At 35.3% G+C, this 26544-nt stretch overlaps 1 protein-coding gene and 1 non-coding gene across 4 annotated transcripts in view; one reads left to right on the forward strand and one right to left on the reverse strand.

Moving 5' to 3' along the window:
* The window catches only part of LOC145220625 (multidrug resistance-associated protein 1-like), a 35848-nt gene that overhangs the window by 7953 nt on the left and 1351 nt on the right, over nt 1–26544 (reverse strand). For 2 of the 3 annotated variants that reach the window (XM_080087828.1, XM_080087830.1), the window contains exons 3-30: nt 25715–25843; nt 25146–25286; nt 23785–23895; nt 23171–23298; nt 21215–21343; nt 19885–19976; nt 19308–19434; nt 18671–18845; nt 18088–18208; nt 17522–17655; nt 17097–17198; nt 16080–16181; nt 15408–15554; nt 14418–14572; nt 14148–14274; nt 13743–13919; nt 13137–13205; nt 12475–12573; nt 12332–12415; nt 11659–11767; nt 10872–10977; nt 10345–10507; nt 9794–9914; nt 9053–9142; nt 4565–4751; nt 3816–3939; nt 956–1046; nt 398–506 (exon numbers count right to left, since the gene is read on the reverse strand). In XM_080087828.1, coding sequence (XP_079943954.1) covers nt 398–506; nt 956–1046; nt 3816–3939; nt 4565–4751; nt 9053–9142; nt 9794–9914; nt 10345–10507; nt 10872–10977; nt 11659–11767; nt 12332–12415; nt 12475–12573; nt 13137–13205; nt 13743–13919; nt 14148–14274; nt 14418–14572; nt 15408–15554; nt 16080–16181; nt 17097–17198; nt 17522–17655; nt 18088–18208; nt 18671–18845; nt 19308–19434; nt 19885–19976; nt 21215–21343; nt 23171–23298; nt 23785–23895; nt 25146–25286; nt 25715–25843 — 3449 coding nt within the window. Of the gene's footprint in view, nt 1–397; nt 507–955; nt 1047–3815; nt 3940–4564; nt 4752–7289; nt 7450–8396; nt 8548–9052; nt 9143–9793; nt 9915–10344; nt 10508–10871; nt 10978–11658; nt 11768–12331; nt 12416–12474; nt 12574–13136; nt 13206–13742; nt 13920–14147; nt 14275–14417; nt 14573–15407; nt 15555–16079; nt 16182–17096; nt 17199–17521; nt 17656–18087; nt 18209–18670; nt 18846–19307; nt 19435–19884; nt 19977–21214; nt 21344–23170; nt 23299–23784; nt 23896–25145; nt 25287–25714; nt 25844–26544 lie in introns of all 3 variants that reach the window. The other variant, XM_080087829.1, reaches the window with a different exon arrangement.
* Trnas-gga (transfer RNA serine (anticodon GGA)) lies at nt 21539–21612 on the forward strand. The gene has a single exon. It is a non-coding gene; the product is annotated as a tRNA-Ser (tRNA).

Raw genomic sequence — 26544 nt, forward strand, 5'->3', positions numbered from 1 at the left:
TTTAGGGTAAAACAGTCGCCAAATTCCATATTTTTTCAAGGACTTTTGCAAAAGTTGACCTTTTTCAAAACTTTTCCAGGCCTTAAAATACAAATTTAAATTCCATAACTTTTCCAGGTTTTCCATACCAGCTTCAGGGCTGATCCCAGTATTAAATGTTTATCCTAGCAATTTAGTTTAAATTTTAAATATCTTATTATTGCCCAATTATGTGCAGCCATGGAAATGCTGCAGTCATGGCTTCCAATCCCACCGCAGGCTAGATTTTTCTAGTCTGTGCCTTGCCATGTGGGAATGGTTAGAGTGGCTTGATTCGATATAAAGCATTCAATGGGCCTAGCATACTAGGATACTGAAATTTGGGTCTATTTCTGGTTGTTTTAAACTGTTTGTTTACCTGTTCGAAACAATGTTAGGATAGTAGGACATTTGGTTGACATCGACTTTCACCTCATTTTCTCTGATGAAGTTTTTCTGCAAACCATAAGCTCGAATTGTGCTCGCTCCTGTAGAGAAAAAGAAAGTTTCTGTATTTTATTGACACTTCACATGTCACAGAAGATAGAATGGAAATTTTCCCAATGGCAAACTATTGCATATGAAGTTCGATACCAAACCGAATATTTAGTAGTTGGTCAGACTTTGAACAAAGTTTTTGTTTAAATATTTTAATCAAATTATTCAAACAAAGCTAACATTTTTTTGAAACTTCTTGCAAGAATAAGATGACTTGGCCTTATTCTAATGAAGAACTATTCTACACAGTTTTAGTGATTTTAGGTTAATACATTTTAATAACACTTAAAGTTTTGTTTTTGTTGGAATTTTCAGAAAATTTGCGTTTCAGTGTAACATTTAGGACTTCACAGAGTTTGTTTAAAAAAATAGTTAGGTAGATTTATGATTTGTCCAGGAAACGTTACGGGACATCATTTACAGGCAATCAGTCATTTACCTGTCACAGTTTCACTAAAATGGGAGTAAATCGGTGAACGACTGATTGATTCGAGTCGCTTCAACTGACGGGAAGTTCGGACATAAAAACGCTGCACAAAAACATAGAAATCACAAACAAAATTACAAATAAAAAGCGTCGTGAAACAAAACAACCTGACATAAATATTTTAACAAAAAAATTCAAAAATTAACAAAAAAAACAACAACAACAAATGTTTATCAAAATGACAGAGCTTTGCAACTTTTTCGTCAAGTTTTAACAACTATTGTAAATTTTTCGTTCAGGCATTTCACCTCCTAATCTGGCTCAACATGCATAAAAAATATGGGACACAGATAAACAATAACTTTTATTAAAATGCGCATCAATGCAAGCGACACAAAATAAAGCATGAAATGAAAAACTACATGATAAATGAAATAGAAGCAAAAAAGATTTGTGGCAAAAATAAGATATTTTACAATTTTCTAAACACTGCAAAACAAATGAATACAAATTTAATTAATGAAATATTTTAATTTTAATCATTTTGTAACTCACAAAACAAATTATTGTTTATTTAGTATTTTTTCATGCAAAGTCTTTTATTTTAACAACTTTTCATGCAGATTTCACAACAAAAACTGCAAAACTGTGGTTTATGAAATGAGCAAACTATTTGTTGATCAGTTTGTAATTATCCAATTGATCAGTTTTAAACAAATTATGATTGCAACGTGTCATGCATAGCAAACATCTAATAAACTTCATGCTTTACAGTTCATTAGGTAGAACTTGATTTAATGATATAGAAAGCTTTCTTCCTGCAAAATAAACACAAGATTCTCTGGTTAAAACCCAACTGTGTCTCATTATTTTGTCCCTTCTTGTGCTTATCTGTGTTATCTACCTAAATTCAACCAAAATCTGAATTCCAGCTCCTTAAAAGTCATGACGTAAGTCATCACCTACCAACAATGCAAGTTTAGTCTGACTTTCTGACATGCTTCGAATACTTGGACAATTCACAAGTCAAATGTAAATTAAGAGCAAAAAAGGTATCTATACTAATCAGGCATTTTAATCCATGAAAGATAGGGATGTGCCAAACTGCAAATGTTATGTTTGGTCGAGCACCGAGCATTAAAAATCCCCTTTCTACGTTTTAGCTCTACAAGGCCTCTTGCGTCACCAGCGGTGTTTTAAGCTGTTACAGGCCTCAGAACTACACGTTTTTTCACCATCTAATACATTTGTTTTTGTTCATAGACACCCTTTCGAACACTAGTTACCTATGTTAGTCGGGCATGAATATGCAAATTTAATGCTCTGGTCAGTTTGTGCAACTGATCGGCCGAGCACCGAGCATTAAAAACAGCGATGCTCGGTACCGAGTACTCGGGTTCTGGCTCGGCTCGGCCCATCCCTAATAAAAGATAATATTGAAACTGAATGACTTTCTCTCAACTAACTAAACTGCACCAACGCTCCATTTCCAGATAAATATGTTCTTGTGTTTTTAAGTCACCAACTTAAACTGATGCTCACTTAATCTAACTAATCTCATCATACATTATTCAAAGTAATTTTCCTAGTTTTTTTTTGTCAAAAAACTTAAAAGCTGTAGTGATTTTTGTGTTGCATTATTTTTGAAAAGTGACTTCCTTTTTAACTTTTGAAGTTAAAAATCCAATAATGTGGTTTAAACAAGCTGCCGGATTTACGGAATTAATAATACAGAAAAGTAAATTAAATCCCATTTAGGTTTTGGGTAGGATCTCATTTAAAACATACATTGCCCAAATGTTAAATACTTATTTAAAATAAATTATTTTAATAAAAAAAGAACATGATTTTTGTAATATCGCATCAACATGCACTACAAGCATTTGTAATTCAGACTCTACATACATTTCATGCCAAGCAAATCATTTTATGTCCAATCTAGGGAATTACAAACATTCACACTTACATTATAAAAAGTATTATGTGTTTTACTAAATTCAAGTCAATACCAAACATGCTCTATAACAGTGGTTCTCAAACATAAAGCCAAGTAACATCAAAGAAAATGTGTTTGGTAAAAACACATAGCTAGATTGACACCCGAAAAATTTTGGTAATTTGAAAGGTACGCCCAAAGAAAAGGTATTTTCTGTAATATTATTTTCAAAACTACCATATTTAAATAAAAAGTTCACCCTGAAATTTTGTTAATTTAAAGGTGAATCCCTGGTAAAAAGTTTGAGAAGCACTGCTCTACAGCTATTATTTTATTTCAACTAATCTAGTTGTTAGTAAACTACATTACAAAATAATTATGCACCAAATTACTGGTTATTAATGTTCTGATGATGCATACACAAACAAAACCTGTTTTACTTGATTAAATAATCAAGTAAATATGTGTTTTGAAAAGATATCAAATGAAATATGCAGAAATATTTCAACTTTTACTAGTTTAAATGATCAAAAAAAACTTTTGTACAAATATTGTTTTAAAAGTGTTCAATAAAAATGGAAATAGAATAAAAATTATTTAGCTTTGAATTACAGGTTAGGAGGGTTTAAAACAATCAAGCTAATGTGTTTAAATTAATTTGGATTTGACAACTCCTCCGATAATTTCAAAATAATTAAGTGTACTCCAGTATATTTCAAGATAACAAACTACTGTCAAAATGTTGGGTGTTTCATACAAACTTTTTTATGATAAAAAACAAAGCCAATTTAATCAGACAGAGCAAAAGTAAGTATACAAAATATTTGTGCACAGAAGTCAACATTTTCAGGACTTCAGTTGTTTTTTTAGTTTTAAACACATACAGGTTTTTTTTGTGTAAACACCATCACCATTGTTGTGGATTATTGAACAAACCTGAACAAAGAAGTATAATAGAAGAATAGGGCACAGTGATAAAAGGAACAACGGAGTTGCGTACGAGATAATAAATAAAGTTCCTAGGACACGAAACAGGCAGCTCAAAAACATCGATACCGTCCTGAAAAAAAAGTAAAAAATTATAAAACTTTGAAATAACCCAGCACTTGAAAATAATTTAATGTGTAACTAAGCCTACAAACATTTTAAGCGAAACTTTTTTCTAAGTTTCATTTTCAAATTTTCTAGATCATGCTAAAGGTAAAAAATCTGGTCTTGTTTCTAAAACATGTTAAATCCACGGGGATGGGCCGAGCCGAGCCAAAACCTGAGAACTTGGTAAAAAGCATCGCTGTTTTTGAGGCTCCGTTCTTGGCTGTAAAGCTGCAAACCTAGCATGGAATTGGGAACGTTTGTGACGTCACAATGCACCGAGAGTGTACGACCGAGCATTAACATGAGATGCTTTGCTCGACCAAACAGAACATTTGCAGTTTTGGTCCATCCCTAGCCCCAATATACTACATAGTAGATGCTAAACCACACAAAGATTACTTAAAATTGGGTCTTTTATCAACTTCACAGGTAAATTATCAGAGCTTGAGTGTCTATTTACAATTCACATTTAAAAATTGAATGGGAATCCTCTCCGGTTGGAAACCACTGACCTAGTGGGCTTCTACATAATATTTAGAAAAACACTTCCTAATTTTTCAAGTTTGGCGCCATCAAGTGTTGAAACTGACCTGATAAGGAGGTTGTCTATGACATCGACGTCTTTACTGCATCTATTGATAATCCTTCCGGTCGGTGTTTGGTCGAAGAACATCATCGGAGCTCGGAGCAGATGAACTAACATTCCCTCGTGGAGGATTTTTGCGGCTCCCAGAGCAGAAACAGTCAAAACCAGTGAACCAACGAACGCAAAAACACCTGACCACCAAAGATATACCCAAATATTTTTTTAGAAAATTTTATGGAAGGCGTTAGACATGACTATTTTATGCAGAGTTTCTTTGCAAAAAGGTTTTTTTTTACAGCTACAAATTCCACCTGCTTCGACGTTTCTAAGAATGTTCAGATTTTGTTTCATGTCTTACTTAAAAATATTACAAAAACATAGACTGTTCTTGTTGTTCCACATTTTAACCATAGCATTTGACCACACACAAATACCACTTCAAAGAGAATCTTAACCCACCAACCAAATAGACTCTTTCTCTAATTTGAGGTGTTGAACCGATTTTAACACGAAGATTGTAAATTTGTGGACTTAAAATAGTAATTAAATTAAAAAGAAAGTTTTATCTACTCTTTCTTCAATAGCTGGTTCTTAGTTTCAGTCTGAATTTGGATTTAAACCGATTTAAAGTTTCAATCGGGATTTAAAACAGTGCCCTGTGTCTTAAGAAAAATGATTTTTAACAAATTATTTCAAGCCAATAGTATTTCTACACAAGCCTCGTACGGTTTAAAGGAAGAAAGTTAAAATCCCCCAAACCAGAATTAAATATCAGGAGAACATAGAACTCACATGAAAGTAAGGAAAGTAAATATTCTTAAAAAACGCAAAAAGGTTTGTGAATTACACAGATGTCTCAAAACGTATTGCATACATGGTAGTTATTTCACAAACCAAAATAAAGTAAAAAAAGCGGAAAGGTAGGATAAAATTCATGCAGTGCAAAAAGATTTGAAAGGAACATTTTTAGTAATAAAGTAGATTAAAACATAGAAAACCACACTCAGATGCTTCAAAAAACTAAATAAGCATTCTGAAACAAAATTGAGCATACCAAAACACCAATTTTGTTTTTTAAACTAATTTCTGTGTCTGTTCTGTCTAACTGCTCAATGTAACTAGTGGTGGGATTCAACCGGTTCTATACAACCGTCTCACGAAATTTTATGAGATCAGCGAACCGGTTAGCATTACTAGTTACTGTCAATAGACTTTTTGTAACAGAACCAGCTGAAAACTAGAAAAGTGGCTTTCTGATATACTTCCATTTTATATATTCTACACGATATTTACCAATTTACTCTACTATACATAATTTTATCTACATATATGATTGTTTTTGCAAGCAAAAACGAATGGGCCCCCACACGTGCGTTTGTGCGGATTTACGGTAAACCTATGTTGCGGTAATTTTTAGATTCTTAAGGACAAAATTTTCACAAAGCATTAACTTAACTTTAAAAGTTTTTGTCCGTATTCTTTTGCATCATTATTGTCATATAATTACAAAAAATCGGTCAAAAAAGAACGGGGAAAATACTTTCAATTTAATCTCTTGCTTTGACCTTGATATTGTCGTTCAAGTTCAGTTTTTAAACACAAATTTTCCTAGAAACACTGTTTTTAACAGCATGCAGTCCTTGTCTGTTCAACTGTTCAACAATACCGTTCGGCCTAATTTATACATCACTTAAGTACTGATTATTGAATTGATTTGTCAAAAATAAAGAAGATACATTACGACGAATTCTTAACTGTGTTGTAATGCCTACAAGTTGACCTTTAGTGACCCGTGGTCATGCGACGGCCAAGTTGACAATGAGAATTTAAAGACCATTTATCGCGGCGTTCAAAAAAGTTAAGTTTATTTTTTCATATTTATGTTGATCAACGACGTTTTGCCTGACATAAACGAAACCGAAGTACGTTTATCGAGTTCGAATTACGTCTTAGGTGTAAAAACTTCGCCAAAACTGAAAAAGTGTGTGATAACTCAATAAAATGACACAGCATTGCTGCACAAAAAACAGCTGATTACTAATCACTGAAACGACTGTCTCGTAAAACGTCTGTCCGGACGTCAAGCTGAGCACTCCCGCCTTAATCGTAAACCAGTGAATTCCTCCCTTGGGACTTATATCTGACTGATAGCAGACACATATTATGGGCTGTAAAGGTAACTGGCAAAATTTTAAATACTAAACGAATACCCTGCTTAAACAATTGTTAACATTTTTTAAATATTTCTGCATCATAGGGCTTGTTTTTCTGGCCTAAAACTAAAACCGATTATTTCGGGGTTTAAAGGGTGAAAATTGGGTGAATCTGAAAAAAGATACAAAATTCTTTAAAAAACCTTACATTGCACCAAACAACAAAGCATGAAACTCCAAGATGCTGTACTTTAGTCAGTACAGCCGTTTAAAAAAAAATTTCAAATTTGGATTATTAACCAACATCTCTGTAAATTTAAATAAATTTAAAGCACTCTTTCTTGACCAAACGCGTCTCACAAACCAGCGTTAGTCAGAAAAACGGACAAAAACAATATGTGTCCCCTTCATGGAAGGGGACCCATAAATATGACTTTTTGTAACAGAACCGGCTGACAAAAATTTGAATCCCACCACTGACTGTAACCACATGTCAAAAACTACTTAATCATGGATTTAAGTTGCTTGTTTGGTGCTCTGTCATTTTGTGTTGAGTTTTACCCACATAAAAGTCACCTGGATAAAGTAATAGAGTAGTAGTAGTGGGACAATAACCACTGCAAAGAGGGGCGTGCTGTAAATGATCACAGCAAATGTTGCGATAGTTTTGAAAAACGTCATCAGAAACGAACTGAGAGTTCGGGGAATAACTTCGTCCACCAAATAAACGTCCTTGCTGTCATCACCAAAAGTTCAAGGTTATAAGATTTTGTCAGAAAAAAGTTGGAAATTAGTGGAAGTAGATACATAAGCTATTGCTGCCAGGCATGATATCAAGTTAATAGAGCTCTTCTGGCAAATGTAATTTTATTCCGACGTTTCGGCGTCCCATACAGGTCGCCTTCATCATAATTTTTCCTTTGTTTATCGTGCACTGTACTATGCGCATTCAGTATTATTTACCCTGATGAAGGCAACCTGTATTGGACGTCGAAACAAACATACATTTCCCAGAAAGGTTCTATTAACTTGACTTAGTGGTAGTAGGTTTTTAGTTTTTTGCAAAACTATTCAAACTAGACATAAATCGTTGAAGCGCAATTTGATTAATTTCACAAAGATTTTAATTCAATTTGTGCATACCGCTGGTTATGCAGTGCTTTCTTAGTTATCCATACTTAGTTATCCATACTTAGTTTAACCAACAGTTGATTAATTATCTGGCCAGAAATACCTTAGGAACAGGTTATGTGGTCACAATGTGAAAAATACAAAGCCTTATGTTCTACATGCTTTTCAATCTTAAAGGTATTTGTAGAAACAATCATATATGATAGAATGTGAAACAATAAAAGCATGTTTTATACACAAAAGGCAGACTAAAGACATGGTTAGTTACACAAATTTCAATTTTGTTATAAATTTGATTCCAACTTGTTCGAATAATCAAGAAAGCACTGCATTATTTTCTGGTAATGACTCATAAAAGCTTTGCTAATTGGGTCTGTAAATAACCATATTTGCTTGGTACATATTTACGACATGCGCAAAATAATTAAGTAGATATATTTTACAAACTCTGATGTTTTCAAACTGGCATGCAAATATGTTTTTGATTGAATTAAACTAACACACAGATTTTGTTCAATTATTATTTTTGTGGAATTAGTGAAACCATTTGACCTGAATCTGTTGATAACACGGCCCAGTGGCGTTGTGTCAAAGAAAGCCATTGGAGCGCGGAAAATTCGACAGAGCATGTCAAAATGCATGATCGTCGCTGCGGCAACAGAGCCATACGTCATCGAAAATGAAGAAAACATAACCAAGATAGCTGAAAAACTTCACTTATTACCACAAATAACTGAAGATTCAGCAGAAAAATAAAAAAAAAACAATTTTTCAAATAAAGTTATTAAAAGTTAAATAAAAAAAGTTTTAAAAAAACTTTTGTGTAGCTGAAAAACTCTCCTTATTACCAGAGACAGCTGAAAATTCAGCAAAAATTTTTTTTTTTTTAAATAAGTTACAAAAAAATATTTTGTTAACAGACCAAAAACTAAAAAACATTTTACAATAGCCAAAGAGTAGCTGAAAAACTTCATATATTACCACAAATAACTGAAAATTCAGCAAAAATATATGATAAGAAACAGATTGAAAAATAAAGTCCTTTAAAAAATCACTCATGAACAAAATCACAACCATCTTATCAGGCTGTAAAAGTGCAGTTTTAATATTCACTAAAAGCAAAACAAGCATGAACAAAATTGTGCTGAAACCTTCAAACAATCTTTCATGCAACTTAAACCTGCTAAAATAAAAGCTTCATAACTTACCCTGAAAAAGTCCGAGCATCCCATAAACACTCAACCTTAGTTCAGTTCCGTTCTGTGTTCCGTCAGGGTTCAGGGGGTCTGTGCTCCATTCTAAACAAGAATTCTCGATAAGTCAAACCAAAAAACAAGGAAAAAACTGTTGCTGCCAGGCATAATGTATCACCAAATATTTTCCTCCAGCAGCTTTATTATAATATGCCGACTTTTCGAAAAAAAGTGTGGGTTTCAGTTCTAAAATCATCAAAAAAACCTTGAAGGTCAAAAAACTTAGAATTGTAAACAAGAAACCTTGGTGATATAGTTAAACAAACAAACAAAAATAAAAATCATAATACACCAGGCCCTTCAAAGGTGTATACAGAATCAAGCCAGTCACCAAGCACTCCCATATGGCAAGGCTTAGACTAGAAAAATCTAGCATGCGGTGGGATTCGAACCCACGACAGGAGTCTTTCCGGGACTCGTGCTCTACCAACCGAGCTACGCAGGCTCAGTGGAGAATCCGCCGAAAGTGGAATCACAAGCACCGTTGCCTGCCTTAAATGCTGCACATGTCAGCTTCATAGTAGGGGAACGCCAGATCCCAGTATGAATTTATGTATACCTCACCCAAACACTGCAACAGGTAGCTTTACTATACATTTACAATTTATATATATACGTCATATTTCATGATTAACCTCAAATACAATTTGTTGAACACAAAACAATGTAGTTTAACGGTACAAAGAAAAAACCCACCTGACAACCAAATACTGGAGTAGATTTGCGCAGTGTTTTGCAAGACGTAAAACAAACAGATGAGGAAGGAAAGGAAATACCCGATTGATCTCATGTATGACACAAACACTGATAGTTTCACCTGCAAATAAAAATACTAGTTACAAGTTGCTTGTGTCTGTTTTTGTGTTACAGTTTTGAAATCGTAAGGTTGGCGGTTCTAATCCCAGCTCGGCCTCTAAGATGACCCAGTAGTTAGTGCAACCGCCTTGTAATCGTAAGGTTGGTGGTTCTAATCCCAGTTCGGCCTCTAAGATGACCCAGTGGTTAGTGCAACCGCCTTGCAATTGTAAGGTTGGTGGTTCTAATCCCAGCTCGGCCTCTAAGATGACCCAGTGGTTAGTGCAACCGCCTTGCAATCGTAAGGTTAGTGGTTCTAATCCCAGCACGGCCTCTAAGATGACCCAGTGGTTAGTGCTACCGCCTTGCAATCGTAAGGTTTGTGGTTCTAATCCCAGCTTGACCGTTCTTTCATTGTTAATCATAAAACTTTACAACTTGGGCAATCTTACGCTTCCAGTTTCAGCCTTTTCAGCCGCGATCAGTTTTTCGGATTCTTGTTTCTTCGGTGACGGTAGTTTGCAAGTTCTTTCCTCTTGCGTCTTCTTCTTCAGCGGAACATACTTGCAAGTTGGTCCAACCACATTCTGTGTGATTGCTGTGCGGCTGTGTTGTCTGCATAAACCCACAAACAAATACTTCATCATCATAATAAATGGAGATAACAGGTATCAAATACAAATGTTGGGTGAAACATAAAGACAGTGTGCACAGTCTGCAGTAATCTTGTTTTTTGACATTTTTGTTGTGTTTTAATATTTTTGTTTTGTTCACATTCTAATTACGTTATGTAGTTTTTTGATACAGATTCTTGTCAGTTTGTGCAAAGTAATTCTTTTAATTGTTTTATTATACCCTCCAATGTGTTATCCAAACATATAACACTTAAAATTCATCTTAGAATTGTGTTTTTTCCCTAGCAAGTTTATTTTTAGATACATTCAAATTGTGTCTGGCTTAATTGTGACATCACACTCACCTTTCAAACTTCCGTCGCGCATCACTGATTGGATTTTTCTCGACCTCACAATCGAAATTTTCATCTTCTTCGTGAAGCGAAAAGATGTCGGAAGTAATCGACATTACTGAAAAAAAATACTCTTAACATTTAATCGAAAGCAAAAACTGTGCTTGAGTCGTCCTGAACCAACGTGTTAAGAGCGTAGGATGCCATTTATCACCGAATTCTTTTTTATTATATTACATTGCATATTAAAAAACATAATCTGATTTTAAGTGTACTGGGCGCTTTGGTTTAGTTTGTAATTCAAAAATGTTTGTATTGCTTACAGTTTGTTTTTGCTTTGAATGTGCTTTCTTGTAAATCACTTAAAAAAAGTTGCTTGTTTGTCGCATTGTTTTTTATTGATTATGTTTAACAATTATCTGTCTATGATTCCATTTAAACAATAAAATAATGGTCCCTAAAACAATTAAATATTTTTCATCTATGCCTAGCTGACTTTAACGTATGACTGACCACACGAAAACTTGTTTAATAATATTCATCTTTTATTAATTCTATTTCAATTAGAAAATATTTTTTACACATTAGGCAAGTTGAAATTTTCGTGTTTCGGTTGCTTTCGGAGGAAACATATTTTTGAGCCAACGCGTTTAGAACGGAGGAAGCCATTTATCACCGAAATCAATCGATTTTAAATATATTACATTGCATAAAGAAAACACACGCTGTATAGAAAGCTTCTGATTTACTTTTTTGGTTAGTTCAATTTCTTGTAAAATTGTGGAAAAAAAACCCGTACCTGTGGGGTCTCCTTCATTGAATTCATCATCATCATCAGTCTGAGCGTAATTCCGTAAAAACTCAGCGAAAGCTCCGTCTTTCTCCAACAACTCGTTGTAATTGCCAGCCTGTAATAACATACAATGCGATAAAGTAAAACCAGTGTTGCATGTGTGGTGCTATAAATTCTGCGCATTATGTACATTTGTGATTTATAATAGGTAAATAGGGGTAAAATTTAATTGCCAGCCTGTCAAATAATATTACATGCAATAAAGTAAGTCTTTGTAACTGGTTGGTATTACACAATCTGCACATTTTGTTTTTTACCAGGTAAAAACCGTTTTATTCTCCATAAAAAATATAAATTCACATTTGTGTTTCCGTAGCTAAACATTTTTATAGCGTCTGTGAACTGGCCAAAAAATTAGTTTATAGTTAAATCAGTTGCATGTATTGGTTAGAAATGGTTCAATATGGTCAGGGACTAATGAGGTTTAGGCTAGGATAAACTTTCTCAAAAAAATCTGTTAATAAATAACAAAAAGTGGGTGTCATTGACTAAAATAAATGCTAGTGTTTTTTTTCTGACGAAACTACCCAGTGCTTCCCACTAAATTTATCTTGTAATAAGTTGTAACAAAATTGTACACCCAAGTATGTTATTACAGAAACAAAAACCAGTTATTCACTTCTGTTATCTGCCCATCGACCAAAACGTAGATTTTGTCAACTTGTGGCAAAAATGCTAGTCCATGTGTTACAAGAATCCTCGTCTGGAACAAAAAAAAATGTTTTCACATCCTAATCATTTGTACTGTCAATTTTTTCCCACCTTTTTCCTTAAACAACCGCCAGGTCCAAGAACATTGTCGAAAATATTTTTGCCAACATGTGAATCAACAGCACTGAGTGGGTCGTCGAACAAATAGATCTGCAAAAAATTATTATATATACTAGGATAACACTCAAAGTCTTTTACTTATAATGGACCATATTAAGCAGATTTCAATCTTTGCTACTTTAAATTTCAACTAGTTATAAAACAAACTTATAATTCAGGAAAAAAACAAAGTTACTCTATAAATCACCATTATAAATTGCTACTTTATAAACTCCAAATTTCAAACAGCTAGACATGAAACATACAAATAACATGTTTATGCGTAACTTGCAATGGGTCCTTCAATTGAAATTTTTCCCCTAAACGAGTTTAGGAATTACATTTACTTAAAACACATTCTATTGTACATGTTTCAGATGCTTTAGCACGACGACAACAGAGACTGTTGTAACTCATGCAATAGAACATATTCACTTTTGATTTTGACAAATTTACTTTATTACCATTTATCAAGTACCTACGCTCAATTAGACACAGAAAATTTTGAAAATGACACAAGAAAACACACGCAAAATATCTTTAGACAAAACCCCCTGAAGTTCAACACATATTTATTAGTTTGCCATTTCACTTATTTTTGTGTTGTTTCAAACCTGTGCATCTTGGTAAACTGCTCTTGCGATCGCAACTCTCTGCTTCTGACCTCCTGACAAATTTATTCCCTGAAAATATCAACAAAATAAAAATGATTCACTAAAAATGTCAACAAAATAAAAGGCATTTCTTAAAAATGTTCAAAAAAATAACAATTTATATCCTAAAAATGTCAGCAAAATTGGTGACTCGTGTTTGTTTTTCAACAAGTTTGCAAAACATTGTCTGTTTAGTAGACAAATTAATATGCTGAATATGATAGGCATGTTACCACAGCAAGCAACATTAAAATGGATAATATTGCAATAGTGCTAAAAATACCAGTGGTTTCAGTCAGTTTTCCTGCTGTCAAGATATAAGACTTCCACCATTTTAGACAAGTTTTTTTTTACAGTTTATAATTATGTCTCTAATCAAAGTCCATTACTAGGGCACGTTAATGACCAAGAAAGATTGCTTGTTAGTTCAAAAAATGACAAGAAATATTCATCAGAAAGTTGCGATAAAATTTTAAAAACAAGTTCCTTGTATTCAAATACTGAAGAGAATCTGAAACATTTCAAGCTACCACAAGTGGATTCGAACCCTCAACCTATGGAACTTACCCTTTCTCCAATCTCAGTCTGATCACCAGCTGGTAACATATCAAAGTCAGCTTTCAATTCACAAGCTTCAACCACATCTTGGTATCGACAAATATCCAATTCCTTCCCGAAAGTTATGTTGTCACGAACTGTCAGGTTCTGGATCCAGGCTTGTTGGGGAACATAAGCAATTGAACCCTGGGAAACATGCACAAAGTTCGTAAGGAAACCCGCTTCAAGCTTGCAAAGTCGTGCATGTAACAAGGGCTATGGTTGAATGCACGAAACTTATTAGGAAACACGCTTTAAGCTTGCAAAGTCTTGCATGTAACAAGCACTATGGTCGACTGCATGAAGCTCGTTAGGAAACCCGCTTTAAGCTTGCAAAGTTGTGCATGTAACAAGCGCAACCCGCTTTAAACCGACCTGTACTGACACACGGCCTTCAGTCTTCTCCATATCGCCCAGCATAGCTGACATGAGTGATGACTTCCCACAACCAACTTGTCCAACGACAGCAACCAACGAACCATCGGGGACCGACATAGAAATACTAAATAATAATAATATGATGTCTATGGATTTACCGTATTTTAAAGATTTTAACCAAACTTAAAAAAATGGTTTACCAAATTGCTCTTAACTAAAACTTTAGTTTGTTAATTTTTTCAGTACAACATTTATACTCAAACGAACTTTTTTAGAATGTCATCTTGTTCTTCGTCCCATTTAAATGTTCCGTTATCTATAGAAATCATATTAGCAGATGACGTCGGTTTTCTGTCAACATTGCTCTCATCCAGTTCATCGTTGTTGAGAAATTTCTCGAGACGCTGTAAACTGACACTGGCCTACAAGAAAATTTTTTAACAAACGTTTAATTTTCATATTGCCATACAACAACTTTGGTAATAATTTCTGCATCAAAACAAATGTAAAGCAGTATTTGATTTTTAAGGGTTAAAGTCATTGTTTTCATTCAACAAATATTGCTTGCTGGAAAAAGGTTTCTAAAGTCATCATAAAACAAATTTGAGACAAGCTGCAGACAGCGCATCACACTGTTTCAACCTATAAGTTCTCATCAGTGCAGCTGGTGACGAGGCATAGGCTGTATTGGCTAGTGTAGCCATCTAACAGCATTTAAGTTGGTTGGGAGTAACAGGGTAAAAACCCAGGCCTCAACTATTCTGTGCAAAGCCACAACTGGGCACAAACCATAGATGAAACTGGCTCACAATGGCCGAGCAACTGTTTGGGAACCAAAGCACTGATGAGACATTCTAAATACTAAAAAGTGTGCACAGCCTGCAACTTATCACTTATTGGCTTCACATCAATTTAATACATCAGGGTTAGGGTTCCAAGTTAATAACACTTAATGGTGACAAAGCAACTCAACCCACACAGGAATCTTAGTGGCATGGTGAGCTACAGTGAACCTCCGTTAATCAGGTCCCATTTGGACCAAGAATTTTTATCTGCATTAACCAATGTCAATTAGTTAAAGCCTTGCCACATTACGAATCATTTGTACCCCGAGTTTTGTCTGAATTAGACAAAGACCTGAACTAACCAAATCCAATTTAACCGAGGCTTAAGATGCATTAAAAAAAGTGAATGGCCCAAGCATTTCACTTCGCATAAAAACAGTCATTTTGGAGCCCACATTAACATGACGCTTACCTGTACGATTGATGACACCACAAAAGGCAACATTGCCAATGGAAATCGTAGAATATTGAACAATGAAAGCGAGACGAAAGCTTTCTGCGCGTCTAACACATTGTGGTCGTCGATCATCACGTAAACTGCAAACGTCGTCAAGGAAACCTGAAACAATCAAGTATTTGAAGGTTGGTGGTTCTAATCCCAGGTTGACCACAAGTAAATGGTTCATAATTTCCTAATCATTAATGTTATACAATATATCATTTTAAGGTGACAAAAGATAGGCCATTTTGGATAGAGTAGCCATCGAACGGCTCGGCCGAGCACGCTCAGTGCGTTATGACGTCACAAAAAATCCCCTTTTTTACGTTTTGGCTATACAAGGTCTCTTACGTCACCAGCGGTGTATTAAGCTGTACAGGCCTCAGAAGTACACGTTTTTCCACAATCTAATACATTTGAAAAATCATTTGTTTTTGTTCATAGACACCCTTTCGAACACTAGTTACACATGTTAGCAGGGCATGAATATGCAAATTTAACGCTCGGGTCAGTTTGTGCAACTACTCGGCCGAGCACCGAGCATCAAAAATAGCGATGCTCGGTACCGAGTACTCGGGTTCTGGCTCGGCTCGGCGCATTCCTACTAACCAATATTATTTTAGTAATCAAGTTTAGCTGACTTACCAGAAACGGCGCGCACACAAAGGTGAATGATGACGCTGCATTAAGGTAAGCTGCTCTGCGTAATTGTTTTAATTCTTTGCCTCGAATCTCTGTAATTTTTTCCTGAGCGCAAAAAGGTAGAGTTATTTATGCAAACTGTTTTACCATTAAAAGTCCACAGTGATCACAATAATGTCCACATTACTTGTGCTGGTTGATTTTTTGTTTCAAAGTTTTTCCCAGTAATTTTGTAATACACACAAGTTAATTATTATTGACATGAACTAAATGGGAAAATATAAACTGTAAAAGTAACAGAATCATTGAAAACAGTGGTTCTCAACCTTATGCTGGTTGCATACGACCCAAAAACATTTTCTTTAACTGCGTACCACCTAAACCCTGTTTGAATAGGCAGACCTAGATATTCTTTTAGACCAGTGGCTCTCAAACTGTGGTACACGTGCCACTAGTGGGTCTTTACAGGTGGTACGCGTAACTATCTGCTATACTTAATTCAAGTCACATCAAGAATTGCTGCTCAACCGACCCAACTGATCAGCCCTGTGTTTTTTGCAGAACCAATGTCTAGGATGTTTTTTTAGGGATTGCTAACATGCTGGTTTCATAAATTAGCTAGTGTAGTCAAGAAGAACTCTTGGTCCACCCATGTAAACAAGATTTAGGTGGTACACAGCGGTAGAGAAGTCGCCAGGTGGTACGCAATCAGTATACGTTTGAGAACCACTGTTTTAGACTATAGGCAATTTCTGAAGCCAACAAGGCCAGCAATTGCAAATAGAATGTTTAATGAGTTCCGCCCAAAACCAGGGCTGATCAGTTGGATTAGTTCAGTTGCATTTCATGATATGACTTGAATTTAATATAGCAGAAAGCTACTTCTGTGCCACCTAAAAAGCCCTGGTGTACCACTAGTGGTATGTGTACCACAGGTTGGGAACCACTGCTTTAAAACTGTAAGAAGTAGGAATATCGCTTAAAAAAGGTAAACTTAAAATCCAACATTGGAAATCTTACTTTGAATGACATTTCCCAAGCATACATCTTCAGCACTTTGATTCCGTTTAAAATTTCATTCATTAGTTTGATCCTTTCGTCCTTGTAATCCATTTGCTTGACCTTGAAACACAAACAACATATTACCATTTAGGTATTTGAATATTCTATTTGAATAAGGAACTGAAGATACCATTTAAGCGAAATATATGTTCTATAGTGAGTCATATATAATATTCACTAAGCTATTTTAAGTAACACAATTGGCAAATTTTCGAGCCCACCATATACATACATGCAAGCAGAAACACATGGGTCCCAATAATGCTTCAAACAACATAATTCAAACCACATTGGCAAACTCTCAGCCTACTATTTACATATATGCAAGCAGAAACACATGGGTCCCAACAATGCTTAAACCAAACAACATTTCAAGCACTCACCTGTAGAGCTCTTGCTTTGCTTGCTATGAGAGCATTTATTGGAATGAGCAAAATCATAATTGCAAGTCCAGCTAAGACTGAAGGCCCAAGCTCTTGCCAGAGAAAGTAGAGGGCGAGAATGATCTGGAATGGCCCTGAAATGATATATTGCAAAGTTTTTAAATAGTTTTGCCTAAAACTGTTACTTATAATGCTTAATTCCACAGAACAATCTTTAAACAATCTCTTTAAAATAAACCAACCCAGAACATCACGACGCACAGTATGGGCTTGGCATATTATGATTTCTATAGTGTGCCACTTAACTAGCAATGATTTATGTTAATTATAACTGAGCTACTATGAAGCTGACATGGGCAGCATATCAGGCAGGTAACGGTGATTTTGTTGGTTTCACCACTGAGCCTGTGTAGCTCAGTTGCTACAGCTTGAGCCCCAGAATGACTCCTATTGTTGGTTCGAATCCCACCGCAGGCTAGATTTTAGATTGCCAAATGCCTGGTAGACTGGCTTAAATAGACCTGGATTTTTATGACTTAAGGAAACTAACTTAACCAAAAACATACCTGACCAAACCACATTTAGGTATGACATGAGATCCATGAATCGTTGAGCATCAACTGACATCAGATTCACCACTTCACCAACAGTGCTCTCTCTACGAGCTGCGTTGGACAAAACCAGGGACTAAAAAGTGAAATAAAAGACTCTTGAAATCACTGGTTTATCATCGTTACCAATAATGCTTTAATTAATGTGATTTTTAATAATGAGTTTTTTAACATTGAATTTTTTTAACACTTAATAAATGAGTTTTTTAACATTGAATACACCAAACACTTAACTAAACTGACCAATATTGAAAAAAAAGTGATACCATAGTATTCTATTCTGGAATATTTAAGTAAAATCTAGAATGCACATATTTGCAAAACAATTTACATAAAGTTGTTTAAGTACATTTCCTAAACAAACGAAATGTAGTGAAAAAATACCTATCTATATTTCAGTTAAAAGAAACAGTTGCTTTCTAAACAGGACATTAAACAACAAATTCGGATCTATAGACCACAAAAACACCATTAAAGACTTTTCTATATTTGTTTGAGTATCCATTGCAAATTACTAACAATGGTATAAATGTTTCACCTTTCTGTAGATAGCCGATATAATTGCAGATCTTAATCTCATTCCAACGACAAAACAAATGTGAAAATATTGCTGAAGAATCACACTCTGAGTCATCGCAACAACGAAAAGTGAAACGGCGAAAAAATATCCTTTCCATGTCGGGTCATTGCTTGTTGTGAATGAAATCAAACCACTAAAAATCAGGGAAATAAATTTAGTAAATTATGGTGAACCCAGTGGTTAGTTCAACTGTATACAATCGCAAGGTTGGTGGTTCTAATCCCAGCTCGGCCTCTAAGATGACCCAGTGGTTAGTTCAACTGTATACAATCGCAAGGTTGGTGGTTCTAATCCCAGCTCGGCCTCTAAGATGACCCAGTGGTTAGTTCAACTGTATACAATCGTAAAGTTGGTGGTTCTAATCCCAGCCGGTCTCTAAGATGACCAAGTGGTTAGTGCAACTGCATAGCAATCCCTGCTCAACTGCTAAGATAGCCCATGGGTTTAGGAAAACAAAGTTATAGCATATTAATAAACTGCATTTCGGTTTGCAACACACTTTGCAGAATAATGAAGGCCTAATTGCAGGTTTAGAGGTTAGAAATTTCAAGTAAGGATTCAATGTAACATTGTAAACATTTAAAAATGAAATTACCTCAGGATTTGTGGTCCAATAAAGGAAAGACAATCCTGGACGATTTTCAACAAACTACTGATGAGAAAATACGGACCAAACGTCTTGCACATCGCCCATAGCAACGAGCCTTTCCGTTTACCGCCACCTAATGGAAGAAAAAAAATGTTACAAATATTAAGATAAAAATTAAATCTGCACTTTTTTAAAATAAAAATATATTTTAATTGGTGTCATAGTATCAAATATATTTTGTGAAATCAATTTGTTTTAGTTGTGTTTATAGCAGTGGTTTTAAACCTCTAGGTACCTCCCCAAAAGGGAGAGTATACAATTTTGAAGTGGTTAATTTGATTATCATTTTGAGTTTTTGATGTTTTTCTTCTGTGTGGTCCTACAATTTTAGAACTTTTTTTCAAAAAAATCACAGTACGCCAGGCCCATTAAATCTTTTTTTAAAAGAAGGGTTAAATGGAAAGAGTGTTTTCAGTGGTGACAACAATGGTAAAAAAGCATGGGAACCACTGGTCTGTAAGTTCAAATTATGAGCATTAAAACATAGGAAAATTTTTGTGAAACACTAATTGACACAAACCACCTTTTGGTTGTTTAATCAAAACTTCCTCTTCCTTGCTTGTGTTGTTTGTTGTCGATAAATTTGACTTAGTTGGTTTGGCTGCTGGAACTTTGCTAAAGATAACATAACACTTACAGTTAAGTCAAAATAAACTACAAGGGTGGCTTAGCACACTTTGCCATTGCACATACACTATAACCCAGTGGTTCTTAACCGGGGTTCGACGAAGGTCTTTTTGAAGTACAATCCAAATACTCGTTTTTGACTTTGGGGTCTATAGTTGATAAAAACGGCAATTTGTAGTTGCCAAATATCAAAACACTGGAAGTTTAAACTTAGGCAGGGATGTTTTAAACAGTTTTTGTGGTACTTCTTCTCTAAACAGTTTTTGTGGTACTAAAAAGAGTATTACCAGCCTAATAACCATATGTGTCAGACTTTTTGTACGCATATTGTGTGCCAACAATGCAAACAAAACAGGTACCACAAGCATCACAATATAGATTATAACATCATAAACACTTAAGACTGATCTCCTCGCTGTGCAGCTCAATCCGTGCACCGGGCTAGAAATTAATCTGGGCTTCTTGGGCACTTGGTAAATACATAATATCAACCAAGTATTTTAAAACAAAAATAAGCAAGTAAATAGCGGCCGTTGGTGAAAGCGGCCATCCTAGCAAAATGGTTGTGCACCCCTGCACTAAGGTTTTAATTTCTTTTTTTGACGTAACAAATTGCATTGTTCGCGTTGCTCATATGCAGAAACAAAGAAATTTTGTTGGCAGCAAAAACTTAATACTTCATCTTTTTCATGTTTGTGTACAGATGCTAAACACAGTATGGGTTCGGCGATGATAAAAAGGTTAAGAACCACTGCTATAACCTATTATAGACAGTCAATGTATATTCCCCCATAGATAAAAATTGAACCCATTTTAAGAGGCTGGTGGGGTAAATTTTGGGGTGATCAAGTCAAACAAAACAAAGGGCTCAACTACTTGACCATATCTACCATCTGTTAAGTTTTATCTAAATCCATTAAACATTTGATGGCAAAACGAGTTGGACAAACTTTAACGAGGAAAAAGTATGAAGTAAAATCAAAATGTGTCAAAAAAGAGAATGAACACCCATAAAATAGTCAGAATGATTAAAAGGAACTACAGATTTTAGGAGTAACTAGAAGGGTGGCTTAGCACATATTTTTATCAAAATATTTACATGACACAAAAACTACATGTACAAAGATTAAAAATCAGAAAACTTTCAAAATTCCACAATATTTTATTAAATAATGACACAAATAATATTGAAACTTACATCAAACTATTTAATGCTGAAGGCTTACCTGTTTTTTGCAAGCTCAGCATTCCAGTTTTTCAGGAAGTGTCTGGCAATATTCCCTGAAGCGTCAGATTTCTTCAAAGTCCAAAGGTCGAGGTCGACTAAAGGTCTTTTGTATCCGAGTATAACCATTCTAAATAATATACAATGTAACTTATTTTAAGATGGACATAAATTCATAACTGGGTTTCGCCCTAAAGCATCTAGTGTGGGACATCTTAGCTGATCAATGGTCAATCTAGGGATCCCCTACTACGAAGCTGGCATGTGCAGCATACGAGGCAGGCAACGGTGCTTGTGATTCGACTTTCGGCGGGTTCTCCACTGAGCCTGTGTAGCTCAGTTGGTAGAGCGCAAGTCCTGGAAAGACTCCTGTCGTGGGTTCGAATCCCACCGCAGGCTAAATTTTTCTAGCCTACGCCTTGCCATATGGTGGTGAATGCTTGGTGACCGGCTGACAGCAAATCTACCAGCTTTCATGCAGTTACTTTGTGCAACATCCTTTTGAATTACGAGGCAGGCAACGGTGCTTGTGATTCGACTTTTGGCGGATTCTCCACTGAGCCTGTGTAGCTCAGTTGGTAGAGCACGAGTCCCGGAAAGACTCCTGTTGTGGGTTCGAATCCCACCACATATGATGCCTTCAATGAACCTGGTGTGCTATGTGAGTCAATGGAATTTATCTACCGCAAGTTGTGTTAACCATGAAATAGGAAAACAGGATACTAGACAACTAACTTGGTAAACCTACTACAAGTATAATATAAATGTGATGTAATTCCTATCAAAAAGTGCAACCTCTAGTTTGCTAAATTTGTCCTTAGATTGTGTGTAGTCGTAATAATTTTCGAAAAACAAAACAATTTATCCGATTTCAAACTACATAATGTGTCACTCAAGTCACTTGAGCCCTTTCTTTGCAAAGAATTTAAACAAACACAGAAAACGAAAGTTCTTTAAGCTATATATTCATTGCTGGGAAATGATGATTTTAAAGCATTGATTTTATCTGCAGTTTCTGTCTGTTTATAGCAGGAGTGTCCAACACGTGGCACAAGTGCCATAAGTGGCATGCAGAGCATTTGGAAATGTCACACAAGCTTTTGCAAATTCAGATGAGATGGTAAACATTAGGATTTGTCACGCAATTAAATTTGTTTCTATTGATTCTTCTTGGCCTTTGTTCTAACTTCAGTAAGGATTATCAGTATTAAAGTTACACAACTCACTAATTAAATTGTTCGTTTTTTGACAAAACCTAAGCCCCGTTGCAAACTGTTTGTATCTTGTGTCGCATAAACATTATAAAAGGTTTTGGAGTATCATAAATCGAGCCCGTACCGTTAAGACGTTTAAGAAATGGTTTGGAAAAAGTACCAAACGTTGGCACACCAGTATATTTTACAACTAAATTTGGCACGTTGGTGTGTTCGAGTTGGACACCCCTGATAGCATCAAACTGATTTGAGCCTGTTACTTTTAACAAACTTGGGTGCCATAATTAGGTTATGCAGTCAATGTCTTGTCACCAGCTATTCATGTGAGACCGTATAAGTTGAAACCAGTAACTCGCACTGTGGGTATCAGTGCCCCCCTGGGGACATTTGCTGTCATTAAAGAGGGCTCTTAGAGAAAAAGGGCAAATATGAGGGAACGCTGGGCTGAGAGAAGATTAGAGCATATAAAACAAAATGACAAATTATGATTTTGATCAAACGGTAAAAGTAAATCTGACAAAGGTTTTCTTTGTATTAGGTAGTTTGTTTTTGCTCAGCGGTGAGCCCACATAGGGTAGATAAAAAGCAATGACCACTGTTTGCGGTTCATTGGTAGCATGTTGAATTAACTTTAGCATATTTGTATTGTTAGTGCTAAACTATAGCTTGTAAAAAGATTAGGCTCTATATTATCACATTGTTATTGTATGTATAATATAAAGGTTTTAATTTTAAGCTTTTACCTTGTAAACCACCAAAATGACATCTTTGACAGAAATGTGGCGCCCTCTTCTGGACAGGATTTGTGTGTTTTTTCGACTTCCGTTTTTTCGTTCTTTGATTTTAAGTGAATGTCACTGGAGTCTCGAACCTAACAAAGACAAAAATGTGTTTTAACTAATACAGATATAATTGTTTATAATTTTCTTGGAATTAATTTCACCTGACAAGCAATTTAAAATCATTGCATTATCACACAAGTGTAAAACCTAAAGAAACTAAAATCCAAGTTATTATTTTTTTTATTATTCAACAGGATTGTATTAAAAGCTCTTGAGCTATCAATCCTATAACCGAGTATTGCTCATCCAGCAGTTTTATACAATACAATCACGTTTTGATGTCCTATACAAGACACCTTCATCAGGATAATTTGTCACTTAGAGAATTTTTGTCGTGCAAGATAAGCCTTGCAAGTTAGCGCAACACTTGGTTATACATCATGCCTGGCAGCAATGGCTTATTTATCAATTCATGTTAGGATTACTGTACCAGCATATTTTACACAAAACACACTTAAAAAGGGATATGGGGAAAAAACAGGTCTAGTCATGGTTGGTTGGTTGGTGTGGTTTACCTTAAACGCCGGGGAATTGTCAGCGAAAAAGCAAAATGCAAAGTTGACAATCACTGCCGTGTAGGAAAGAAAGAACGTAACACATCTCAAGATTTGGCCACCTGTTAAAACCTGAAAAAACATTAAAATTAAACATGTAAAATGATAACAATTCAATGGAAAAGCATTAAGCCCATAAATGATAAGTTGTGTGCTTGTGGCATCAAACAGAAGATCTCATCAGTGCAGCTGGTGACAAGACATAGGCCTGTCTGCAGCTTATAATTTATTGGCTTGACGCTTGTATATTGGTATAGTGACACTGAATCGAAAATCAATTTGATTCATAAACAGTTTCTTGGCCATTGTGAGCCAGTTTCCTCTGTGGTTTGTGCCCAGTTGTGTAATCGAACAGAATAGGTGAACCATGGGTTTTTAGCCTGTTGCTTCCAGCAAACTGGAGTACCGTTACATGGCCACACTATCCGATACGCCCTATGCCAGGGGTGGGCAACCTTTGTTACTGCAGGGCCAATTATAAATGTCAAAATTGGATCGCAGGCCGCACCTGTGTATAACACAAAGTGACTTTGCTTTGTTTCTTACCAAATATGCTTAACTACAAGTATAATTCGTATTTGATTCTAGCTACAAATTGCCAGGTCACAGAAAACTAGCACAGGCACATTAATCAGCTCAAAAATATGTAATAATTGGACTCGTTTGCCAGTACGTTTGAAATTCAAACGTCCCTACGGGCTGCACAAGCTTTAACAAAGGGCCACAGGTTGCCCACCCCCGCCCTATGCCTTGACACCAGCTGCACTGATAAGACTGTATATATATGGAAAAAACAGTGCCCACTGTCTGCAGCTTATCATTCAGATCATGGTTTTACGTTGTCTGACTCAGCTAAATTGAAGTTATGTGCCACTCATGGTGAGTCAGCAAAACACAAGTTCATGGTGAGTCAGCAAAACACAAGTTCATGGTGAGTCAGCAAAACACAAGTTCAACACTGCTTTTATCATCAAGGTATTTTAAACATGAATTTATCCCTAAATTTAATTTACATCACTGCATGTTAGCATTTTTCCAGCCTATGCATTGTCATTTAGTAACGCTTGGGCTTGATTCAGGTATATAACACCTTAAATAGGCGTGGTGTACTATGATCTAATCATGAGTGCGTCGAGATCGCTGGTCTGCATAAAATCTATGTTGTTTTATTCAAAAATTTCATCAGGGACCATTGAAGGCGTTATACCAAATCAAGACGCATATGCTGGTACTAATAGATAATGGTGGAATAGTTAGTTAAAGAAGAAAGCTATATTTGTCCAACCATTCTGTTAAAAAAAACAATAAAACATAAAACCAACCGTTCCACTCATAAGTAGGGAAACTTTTGACTTGAAAACAAATGCCCATGTGAGTATGAACAACATCCAATAACAAGTTAGCAATCCTGATGATCTAACTCCCTGCATTCGGTCAAATTGAAGCAAAACAACAGCCAAGGCCTGAAAAAGCAACAAGAATTGGTCAATCGAAAAACAATTGGAATTGCACTAATGATCAAGTTTAGGGGCAGCGAGCACAAGACTAGTACTTTTTGTTGTATTTTCTCATGGGATTCATTGTAACTATATATATATTTAATTTGTCACCTACACAGGTAACTTAAAAGTCACTGTGCGAAAATAACAAACCTACATCAATGGTGCATGACATAAAAGGCTCTTAAAAGCCCATGTTTTCGGAATTAGATTTCTATGAAATTCATAGCCATATTGACAAACATTCAAAATTTTACATTTTGTAGCTGTAATCAGTTTCATAGAAAATGTGAAAATATCGCAATAATGCTTAGAAAACATAATTTAAACGACATTACTTTCAAAAGTGAACAATGGCCATTAAAACTTTGAAATACAATTTCACAACGAACCATTGAAACACCAACAATCAAGGGCACGACAAGGTCAACAGACGGGACAGCTGCAGCGGATTGTCCCCACTCCCATAAACTTCGAATCAAGTTAGTCCATGCAAAGACCCATAACAAAAGGGTGGTAATCTGAAAAAGGCATTTTTTTACGTTGCTTGAATGGTTGGGTATATTAAAGAAATATTTCCTTTTTTGGCCAATACAAACTAGTTAAAACACAACAATACTGTGGTTATCTGAAAAGGGCAAGTTTCATACATATATATTGTTTTTGTGGCCTTTGAAGTGCATTTTGTAGCACTCTATGTTTGATGTTTAGCAAATCAATTTCCTGTTTAGGGTGGGTTATAAATGATTGGCTTTGGTTGAACGGTTAGGTATATTAAAAAACTATTTCCTATGTTACACAATACGACTTAATTTAAAAGTTGAAAGTTTGAGTAAACAATAAAAATGAACATATAAAAACAAAGCATGACCTTTTTTTTCAAAACGCTAATTTAGGTTTATTAAGCAAAAGGACAAAATATATTTGATATTTCTGTTTTATTTTAGTTAAACTTATAACCAGTAGTTTTATTGAAAGTGGAATTTAACCAAATAAAGTGAAAACCACATGGTATGAAAATTGTTGCTCTATTCCCCCTAAGGGCGTTATACTGTGTGTTACATAAACCAATTTTAGACTACAGTATGAGAAAATTGATCAATTGAATAATGGCTGTAACTTGGACCATAAGAGTCGCATGAATTCATTGCAAAAAGAGCCTTTTTCTATCTCATAGTTAAATAGGTGAAAGCCACAAATTTTTGCTTGTGAAAACACAGTA

Source organism: Phallusia mammillata, chromosome 3 (assembly GCF_965637545.1).
Source record: "Phallusia mammillata chromosome 3, kaPhaMamm4.hap1.1, whole genome shotgun sequence".
NCBI classification, from domain to species: domain Eukaryota; kingdom Metazoa; phylum Chordata; class Ascidiacea; order Phlebobranchia; family Ascidiidae; genus Phallusia; species Phallusia mammillata.